The 9,000-nt window shown below is 59.6% G+C and overlaps 1 protein-coding gene across 2 annotated transcripts; it reads right to left on the bottom strand.

Annotated features, from left to right (window-relative positions):
• Positions 1–527: 527 nt before the first annotated feature.
• Positions 528–5,832, bottom strand: LOC101950497 (kinesin-like protein KIF21B). Of its 2 annotated transcripts, XM_065580266.1 has the most exons (7): positions 5,691–5,832; positions 3,895–4,094; positions 3,634–3,741; positions 2,265–2,333; positions 1,323–1,552; positions 891–1,038; positions 528–760 (listed from the first exon to the last, which is right to left on the bottom strand). In XM_065580266.1, the coding sequence occupies exons 2-7, from the start codon at positions 4,087–4,089 to the stop codon at positions 545–547; spliced, it is 966 nt and encodes a 321-aa protein (XP_065436338.1). In that variant the 5' UTR covers positions 4,090–4,094; positions 5,691–5,832; the 3' UTR covers positions 528–544. The 2 variants fall into 2 exon arrangements, with proteins under 2 accessions (XP_065436338.1, XP_065436339.1); XM_065580267.1 differs by lacking the exon at positions 3,634–3,741.
• Positions 5,833–9,000: the final 3,168 nt, after the last annotated feature.

Genomic DNA, 9,000 nt, shown 5'->3' with positions numbered 1-9,000 from the left:
CAGACCGTGCAGCGGAAGAGGGCTGATTCTTGGCCTCTGCTGGTCCAAGCCAAGCCACAGCCATGTCCGTTAGCCTGGCGCCCACGGGCCTACGGCAGCCTATCGCACCAGCCCCGTGAGTGCTCAGGCACCTGCTGAACTGGGCCTTATACAGCCGTCATCAGCAAACAAGCAGAGAAAGCAGCCAGACTGCAACAGCTGCTCTGTGACGTTTCTGTAGGGAGGGGGCGAGCTCTGGGGGCTAAGAGCAGGGAGCCAGCTCGGCCCTGACTCCCTGCGTGACCCACGACACAACGTTTCAGCCCAGAAGTTGGAGCTTAGAAAGCAAGAGGACCCTGCAAACCTGCCTCCTGCACCCCTTATGCTTAAACTGCCTAGAGGAAGAGTCCAGCCAGCCAGCCTCCTACTCACGCCCAGTCCCCACCCCAACTATCAACCAGCCCCCAGAGCACCCCCTTTCCCTTACAGCATACAATGCCCTGGGGTGATCTCCCCAGCTCCCCCTCCCGTGAGACCAACTCCCCATATACAGACCCCCTGCACCTCACCCCCGCCCGCAGGCCCCCTCCCCCGGCACCTTGGTCTCCTCCAGCTGCATGATGGTGGCCTGGCAGTCGGCGATGCTGTCGGTGATGTAGTCAATGTTGGCTGTCAGCACCTTGATCTCCTCGTTCAGCTCCTGCAGGCCCTTCTGCTCCTCCGGGCTCTCCGCCTGCAGCTTTCCCCTCTTCCCCTGCAGCAGCGCCAGCTCCTCGCGTTTCTGGGGGGTGGGTGGGAAGGAAACGCCTCAGCCGGCGCTGTCCAGGTGCCAGCAGCCTCCCAGCACTCCTGGCCCTCGGTCATGCTCAGGCCACCCAATCCCCACCAGGGCACTGCCCCCCACACCTCACCTTGATCAGCCGCTCCATGTCCGCCTCCAGGTTGACGATGGTCATCCTCTGCATGACAACGTCAAAGATGCGCCACTCCAGCGACTGCCACTTGAGCCGGGCCGCCTTGCTGAAGGTCTGGCTCATCTCCTTCTTTGGGAACTTCTTCCTGCAGTGGGATGGGACACGGTCAGGGGGCTTCCATCAGGCGGGCGCTCGGCCATCACGCCCGCTAGTGCTCAGGACAGAGGGGCATTTACACATCAGGTCTCCAGCCAATGTGGAGAGTCTCACGTGTCAAACCACATGGCAGAGTCGCCCACGATGATAGAGCCATCGTTTCCCGTGTTCCCACAGAACTCCGCTCCCATCTAACACCCAGGAGCCCGGGGCCTGAGGGCCAAGCAGGGAACGAGGCCACGGGGGACACGGATTCGGAAGCACTGGTCTGACCTGACGGGCCGAGCCCCATTCACGGACGGCGAAGGGTCTCCCAGGAAGTGGTCGATTTTCCGGTTCCACTGGCGCACAATGCTGGAGACCGAGCGAGAGTCAGACTCCGGTTCTGAGGAGGTGGTGCTGACGGACACCTCCGCACCTGAGTCCAGCATGGCTGGCTTCTGACTCAGCCTCCCAGAGACCCCGTCCGACATGGGCTTGGCCAGGCGGCGCAGAGCAGAGACCTGGGTGAGAGCAGTGCCTGAGGGCTGGGCCTCCTGGGAACACCCGCAGGGGGCATCGCCCCCAAGCCGCAGAGCGACTCCAAGGCTTCTCAGGTGGCAAAGTGAGCCCGGGAGCAGCTGAGCACCTTTCAAGAGAGCTGAGCCTATCTGGGCTGGGTGAAGGTCCGGTACCCTTGGATAGCAGTTTCCCAGAATGCATCAGGAGGGGCTGGGAAGGGGCTGGGATCGAAGCACCGCACCGTCCCGCGAGCTGTACGGGTGCTGGGGCAGGAGGCAGCCTGGACGAGTCATGTGACCAACTCAGCTGCCAGGACCCAGCTCCAGGAATGAGGGAGGGGGACACAGCCTGTTGTGCACGGTTGCACATGGCATGCAGAGAATTCCTCCTTCCTGACCCCAGAAGATCAGCTGCCCCCGGAGACAGGCGTTTCCTCCCTCGCAATCACTGTCATCTCCTGCCTGGTTACTCCTGGCCATAAAACCACCAGGCTCTGTGGGAAATCCACCCCACCCAGGGCCAGCGCCTTGGGAACAACCCAGCATTGGCGGAGCACGACCCACTGGGACAGCAGAGGGGACTATTCCGTCTGGAGAGGCCCCAGGGCCCTGCCCTGCCAACGGCCCGATCCAGGAGTCAGGCCTCAGCGCCCACCCAGTCACGGCCCCGTGAGCGGCTCTCCAGACCCCCGCAAGTGCAGGGGCTGGCACTCACCTCCTGGGTTTTCCTTCGCAGCACGATTTCCTGCTGCCGCTTCTGAGACTCCAGCGCCCGGATCTGAAACTGCGCAGGAGAGAAGCCGAGCCTCAGTCGAGTCCTGAGCGGGCGTGAGCCGCTAAAGAGGAACCCAGGGTCTGGGGTAGAACCCATGGCAGCAATGGGGGAAGGGGGAGGGGACCCAGGGCTCCCCCACCCCCCTTGCCTGGGGCCAGCACATGGCATGTTCTCAGTGCAGGCCATGGGCCAGATTTTGATCTCACCAGCAGCGGTATAAAACCTGGAGCAACTGGGGCTAATCGGGATTTATTCTGCTGTAACCAATAGCAGCACTGTGGCATTTGTACCTGCCCTGAGCAGCAACCAGAGATGCAGGAGGAAGCAATCACCTCCTCTGACCTGGGGAAGGCGGAACCTGCCACCCCACCAGGTGCTGATCTCAAGGGATGGACAGACAGATGGACATGTGGTTGGGAGAGGGGACGTGCTGCGCCTTCAGCAGGGGGAGGAGTCCCCAGACAGTCGGTGGAGTGGCTGGTTTCCGCACAGGGTGCCCAGCACACAGCTCCCCAACCAGGCAGGGTTTTACGCTGTTCTATGCTGCCGGCCCCATTCCTGGCTTCACAGGACCTGCAGGCCTTGGCCGGCCAGTGACCCAACACGGGCTCTGAGAGGAGCGGGCCTGGGGGCCAAGCCGGGCACTGATCCCAGCGGCCGGGCACCCGGAAGAGCTCTAACACACTGTCGAGCAGAGGTAGGGCAGGACTGAACGTGGAATGTTCTCGATGCAGGCGACGGCTGGATTCACATCGCAGCAGCAGCAGTGTAAATCTGGAGCGACTCCGCTAATGTCAATGCAGTTACTCCAGATTTACAACGAGCGTAATAGAGAGTGGAATCCGGTCCTCTGTTGGTGCAGCGCTTGCTCCAGATTTCCCATTGCCTTGCTCAGCCATCCCTGCGGCTCAGCCCCAGCTTTGCAGGGCTCCCCTGCTGCCCCATATCCTGAATGGCCCCACTCCCTGTCTCAGCCCTGCCCCGTCACAGGGGCTCCCCTGCCCCTGCCCCACCCTGCGTCAGGGACTCTGGGTGCAGGCTGGCTCACCCAGGTAACTGCTCACCTGTGCACAGGGGAGGAGACCTGACACATCATGCATCAGCGAAGGCTCTCCAGCACCCTCCCCATCTGGTCCCAAGGAGCCTGGCTTGGGGCATCTCCCCAGGAAAGGCCCAGACCCATTGGAGAACCCGCACTCCCCGCTGCACCCTGGCTAGCTGGTGTGGGAGCTCAGAGCCGAGTGAGGGGCACAGGCCCCAGCCAGAGCTGCCCTATCTGCAGAGCCCTGGCGAGGAGCTGGGTTCTCACCTCCTGCCTGCGCTGCTCCTTCTTCAGCTGGGCGATCTCCCGATTCCGCTTGGTCTCCACCAGCCGCCTCCGCTGCTGCTCCTCCCGCATCTGCTTCATCAGTGCCACCTGCGCCCCCGCCCCCCCCCCCCCGACAGCCACACCCAGCATAAGGAGTGTGCACAAGGGGCTGTGCCCATCCACCGTCCCTCCCCAGTTTGAAGAGCTAGCACAAGCAGGCCACGCCCCTCCAGCCCCCTCCTCCTCTGCCCAGCCAGGTACCTTCGCCTTCTTCATCTCTGCCACCTCAGCCTGCAGCTTCTTGAGCTCCCGCTCATAGCGCGACTGGTTCTTGAGCAGGCGAGCACGTTCCTTCTGGGCTGCCTGCAGCTTCTGCAGGTCCCGATTCATCTCCTTCAGCCGCTTCTCGTAGTCCGCCTTGATCTTGTTGGCCTTCTCCTCCATGTAGCATTCCATGGTGCCTGAAGGGGGTGGCGCAGAGACGCTCAGAGTGCCAGGCTAGGCCGAGCCCATCACGCTCCATCCCACCCAGCTGCCCCCTGGACCCACCAGGCCCCCAGGGAAAGCACCCTCAGTGGGGGGCACTTTAGATTAACTCTTGGCCTCCAGGGACAAGCCTGCCTGGTCCAGCAGCTCAGGAGATGTTCAATGGCCGAGTAGCCCAGACCAGTCATTGCCTGCAAGCCAGAACCATGGGCCTATTTTAGACCAATAACCCCGGCAGCAGAGCAGTGCCAGGCGTGTGCCAGGGACCGCACCGCTCCAGGGACTGGGTGCACACTGTTCTCCTCCAGGCAGCCATTGCTGTTCAGCCCAGAGGGGGATGCTGCTGAGATGAGTTTGGTGGGACTCAGCTGAGAGCAGGTGTCTCAATCACTAAAGTCTCAGTTATAGCATCAGCTGCCCCACTCGGGGAAGATGCCCAGGACTGAAAAGCCCTGGAGTTGGAGCTCTCTGCATGGGCAGGCTACGCTGCTGCTCCAGCATTGGAGAGCCACAGTTTCCTCGCTGGGAGGAAGTCGGGAGCAGCTGGGAGCTTGGCCGCAGATGCCAGGTGGCTTTGCCTCTTTGCCTGGCCCTGTCTCCCTGACGCGTGTCAGAGCTTGGAGCTCCTCCAAGGGAAGGGACTTTCCCTGGGCCCTACACCCACTGTCTCCCCACAGCCAGCGGGCTGCACAGCTGGGAGGTCACGGGGTCACCAGGCCCAGCCCTGATCAAGAGGCGGGACAAGTGGCACACAGCCGAGGAGAAGGATCGATCCCAGGAGCTGGGAAGCCAGACACGGAGCAGCCAGCGGGAATCTCTGGGGACCGCAAGAGGGGCATGGAATGCAGGTGTTAGCGGGGGAATGGTCCCGCTATTGGGGGGAACTTCCCTGGCTTCTGCACTACCCCGGTGAAGTGGGCTAGCGAAAGGATCCGAGTCCTCGCTCCCACTTCCTTTACCCAGAGGCCTCCCTGCCCTTGAGAGCTCCCCTTCCACTCTCCTGTCTGGCAGAGTCCTCGTAAACCCCGACAAGGCTGGGCCCAGGATTCCTGGGGGGCTCGACCCCCAACCCTGCTGTGGTCACCCAGGACAGGGGCTAGGGTGTCCCCACTCCAGGGTACTCTCTCTGCACTGGGCACCTCCCTGACCCACTGATCATTTCATACAATTTAAAGCAAATACAAGTTGTTTAATTAACAATTAACTTTATAAAAGAATAAGGAAAAATGGGAAAGGTTAAAGGAAAACACATCACCCCGCTCTGTGGCAGGGAACATTACAAACAGTGTCTCTGGAACGTCAGGGCAGGTCACCGTCTGTTCCTTGTAGGTCCCAGGCTCCTTCTCAGGCCCTGGCTGTGCTGCAGAGACGCTGCGGGTCGGACACTTGCTCTGGCGGTGGCCACACACTCTCAGGCTCTAGGTGGCAGGACCCTTCTTCCCAGCGTCGCCCCCGCCCGGTCGGGGTTATGATCCCCCCTCCGAGTCTGGCCTGCAAGGCCTCTTGGCTGAGGCGTCTCCCTGTGCTGGGCCCACTGCCCAGGGTCCCCCTCACTCTCCCCAGCTGCTCACCACACCCAGCTCCGGACGGCTCCAGCCCCGGCTCCAGCTCCACTCGGCCTCAGCCCGGCTGCTGCTGCTGCTGCTGCTCTGCCTTCAGCTCCCTGGGCTGCTTCTCTGGCCCCTCTGGCTCTGGTTGCTGCAGCTCTGCCCCCAGGACAGGTCTGCTCTCTCTGGGCTGTGCTCTGGCTTTGGGGCTGCAGATCTGCTCCCAGCAGCTCAGCTCAGCTTGGGCCCCTGCTCTCTCCTTAGCTCGGCCCCACCCTGTCTGACCCAGGCAATTCCAGCTCACCCGGAGGACGGGACCCCCCCCCCCCCGGCCTCCTGACTCCCTGATTAGCTGCCCGCCCTGTCAATCAGGCTGATCTGGAGCATTGGCCTCTCCCCATTGTCCCTGGGGATTGTCAGTCTCAGGCTCCTGATTTGCCATCGACCCCTCCCCTTTTAGTGCTGGGAGCAGCCAACCAAAACCCCCCCACTGAATGTTAGTAAGGGGGCAACAGTCCCCTTACACAGGGACAGGGCCCAGTTTGGGTCTCATTGGGCGCCGGGAGAACCCCAGGGTTTCTCCTGCCAGCGCTGGCTCAGAGGACCCGTGCGGTGGGATGAGCCGGGGGGTGGAGGGGGCACTGCCCGTACTGAGGTTCTGCAGCACCCGGTCCCTCTCCAGCTGGGTGTCACGGATCTTGTTCTGCAGCAGGATTAGCTTCTCCTCGGACTGGTGCTTGAGGGTCTGCAGGCGCCGCTGGCTGTTCTCCAGCTCCTCAATCAGCTTCTGCTCGATCTCGATCTCGCAGGTCAGGTCGGCCAGATCAGCCTGGAAATTCACCACTAGGGGTGGGGGGAGAGTCAGGCAGCCAGGCAGCCCTGGGGAGGTCAGGAGGAGAGAGCCAGGCAGCCCTGGGCCGGCCTGGAGAGGGGAGGGGCAGTGCCTGGCTCACGGGTCCCCTATGGACTCTGGCATTGCAGAGGAAAGGAGGCAGATGAGGCAGGACTCAGAGGGGATGGCATCTCGCTCCTGCGGTCTTAGCCTTGCCTGGGTACCCGAAGGCGAATGCGGGGGGCTGAGGAGGAAGGGACAGAGCTTGGCAGCCAGGCCTGTGCCACTGAGCACCAGCTGAGCCGGACCACCTTAGCACCCTGACTGGCACCTCGTGCACCTCCAGCCAAGACCTGCCCAGCTCACCCTACAGGCCCACTGCAGCCGCCTACCGCGTCCCCAAAAGGGGCACAGCCCTGAGTCACTGCAGATATCCCCCAGCCTAAGCGCAGAACTGGGCGCCGTGCCCTCCGAGTTACCCTTCTCCTCCGCATCGGAGTCCGAGTCCACCAGGCTCTCCTCGCTGCCCGAATCCTCGTCCTCATCCTCACAGCCACTCTCCTCCCGCTCCTCCTCCTCCTGGGAAACAAGCGCAGGGTTAGGGCAGAGATCAGGAGCCTTCGGCCCCTCTCCTATCGTCGCAGGGGCTCAGGCCTCTCCCCATCCGCCACCCCCAGATGTGGGTGAATTAAAGCGATTGCCTCGGAAACCAGTGCCGGAGAGAGGACGTTTGACCCGGGGCCAGGGGCAGGGCTGATCCCTGTGTGCAAAGGGAGTGGGCCATGTCTGGGGAGCTCCCCCCAGCCTCCCCGCTGAGATGGCAGCTGAAAATGAAGGACCTGATGAGAACCTCCGGGACGGCTGGGGCAGAGGGGACACGGTTCACGGGACAAAGCTCAGCTGCATGGAAAGGCCTGTGGCTAGTTGCCCTGCCCCACCTGTTGCCAGGGTGTCAGATGGCACAGGGCACTGCCAGGGGGCAGAGGGGACTGTCTTACCCGCCATCCTCGGCCATGCCCTGCCCCCACTCTCCACACCTAGGCGGGGCCAAACAGCAGGAGACTGGCTGCCCTATGTGGGGGTGGTCATGGACCCTGACCCTGCCCCCCGGATCCTCTGCGACTCCCACAGACAGGTTGGGCTTTGCCCCACCTCCCAGGGTGCGGCAGGACACAGCTGCCCCAAGTGCCGGCGAGGCACAGAGAAGGCCGCTGGCATTCTGGCTAGCAATCGGGCTCCCAATGTTGTACTTAAAGTACTGCACAGGATCTTTTCAGGGGGAATAAGGCAGAACGCCACATTTATTAGTAATACATGTATTCATTAACACTGTATTATATGCATATAATATATTACACTTACACAAACACACTCCGTCTTGTTGTTACCAATTAGTTGCTCCCCTTAACTTCACTGGCCAGGTGAGTTAGATGGGGGAGGGGGTGGAGCCGGGCTTCTGCCGATCCGGATCGATGCTCCCATGTTGACAAGACGAGACCCGGGGTCCTCTGCAAGACACCTCACTTTTATAGCAGCTTTCCTTTTATGCAAATCTATACCAGATTCAAACTCTGTGTCTGTGTCCATTGGTCCTTTGTGCTGCTTTCTTTTGAGTGTTGTCCCAATGCTGCAAAGAGGGTGTTTCCAAAAGAAGGTGCTTGCTTCTAACCCCCGAGGCCGTCAGTATGTCTGCTTGTCTTTAATGAGCCCACTTGACACGTTTTATTATTCTTGGGTCTGGCTCCCAGCCCCTCTCCAACAGTTGAGGCTGTCTGGAGGTGCTGCCTTCCATGCCTTGCTCATCCACACCTCATTCATTCAACAGGGCAATTGATTTGGGGGGGGGGGGGGGGAGAGCTCTTGTTCTACTGCTAGCAAAAAGAATTTTTTCTTCTATCTTATTCTATCCTGAGGGGCTATAATATTATACCAAGGGCAATGCAAAGTTTCTAAATGAGGTTTTGATACAAAGTCCCATGAAAACAGAGGTCACACATGGGTAGACCCACCACAAGGTTATATGAAGAGGCACAATGTAAAGTCATATGAAAATTATCAGAGATTGATCTACATTGTCCCCCTTTTGACCTCTCAAGAACAATTCTTGAGTGGTCACCATATAAATTTTTTGTATTTGTTGCAAACAAACCAAACAATTATAACCAGGTGAATATAACTAAAACCATTACAGTTGACTAAACACCAGATATAACATAAACACAAATGCAAACAATTATAATTATAATAATTGGAAATACAACAAAACCATTACCATTACAATAATTGGGTATGTTGACAAACAAAATGAGGCCCAAGTTTGATGCTGCAATAGCCATCAAACAATAAAAGTCACTGAGGTCAGGACCTTTTTAAGCACACACAACAAATAAGATTTTGTAGGAGTACCACAGTTGTTATGCAAGGTTAAGCTGATTTGGACTTAAACTAACATTTAGTTGCTAAAATGTTGTAGAATTTTCTATTTTTAACAGTTGTTTTCAG

This window comes from Chrysemys picta, unplaced genomic scaffold (genome assembly GCF_011386835.1).
Source record: "Chrysemys picta bellii isolate R12L10 unplaced genomic scaffold, ASM1138683v2 scaf2275, whole genome shotgun sequence".
Taxonomy (NCBI): domain Eukaryota; kingdom Metazoa; phylum Chordata; order Testudines; family Emydidae; genus Chrysemys; species Chrysemys picta.
Note: the sequence above shows the minus strand (reverse complement) of the source record. Positions and strands in the feature narration are given on the sequence as shown.

Excerpts from the sequence above, each read along its gene's own strand:
- LOC101950497 (XM_065580266.1), bottom strand. The coding sequence starts at position 4,089 with ATGGAATGCTACATGGAGGAGAAGGCCAACAAGATCAAGGCGGACTAC. Across the intron at positions 2,334-3,633 it reads AGGAGCAGCGCAGGCAGGAG|TTTCAGATCCGGGCGCTGGA; the intron begins GTGAGAACCCAG and ends TCTCCTGCGCAG. Across the intron at positions 1,039-1,322 it reads AATGGGGCTCGGCCCGTCAG|GAAGAAGTTCCCAAAGAAGG; the intron begins GTCAGACCAGTG and ends ATCCCACTGCAG.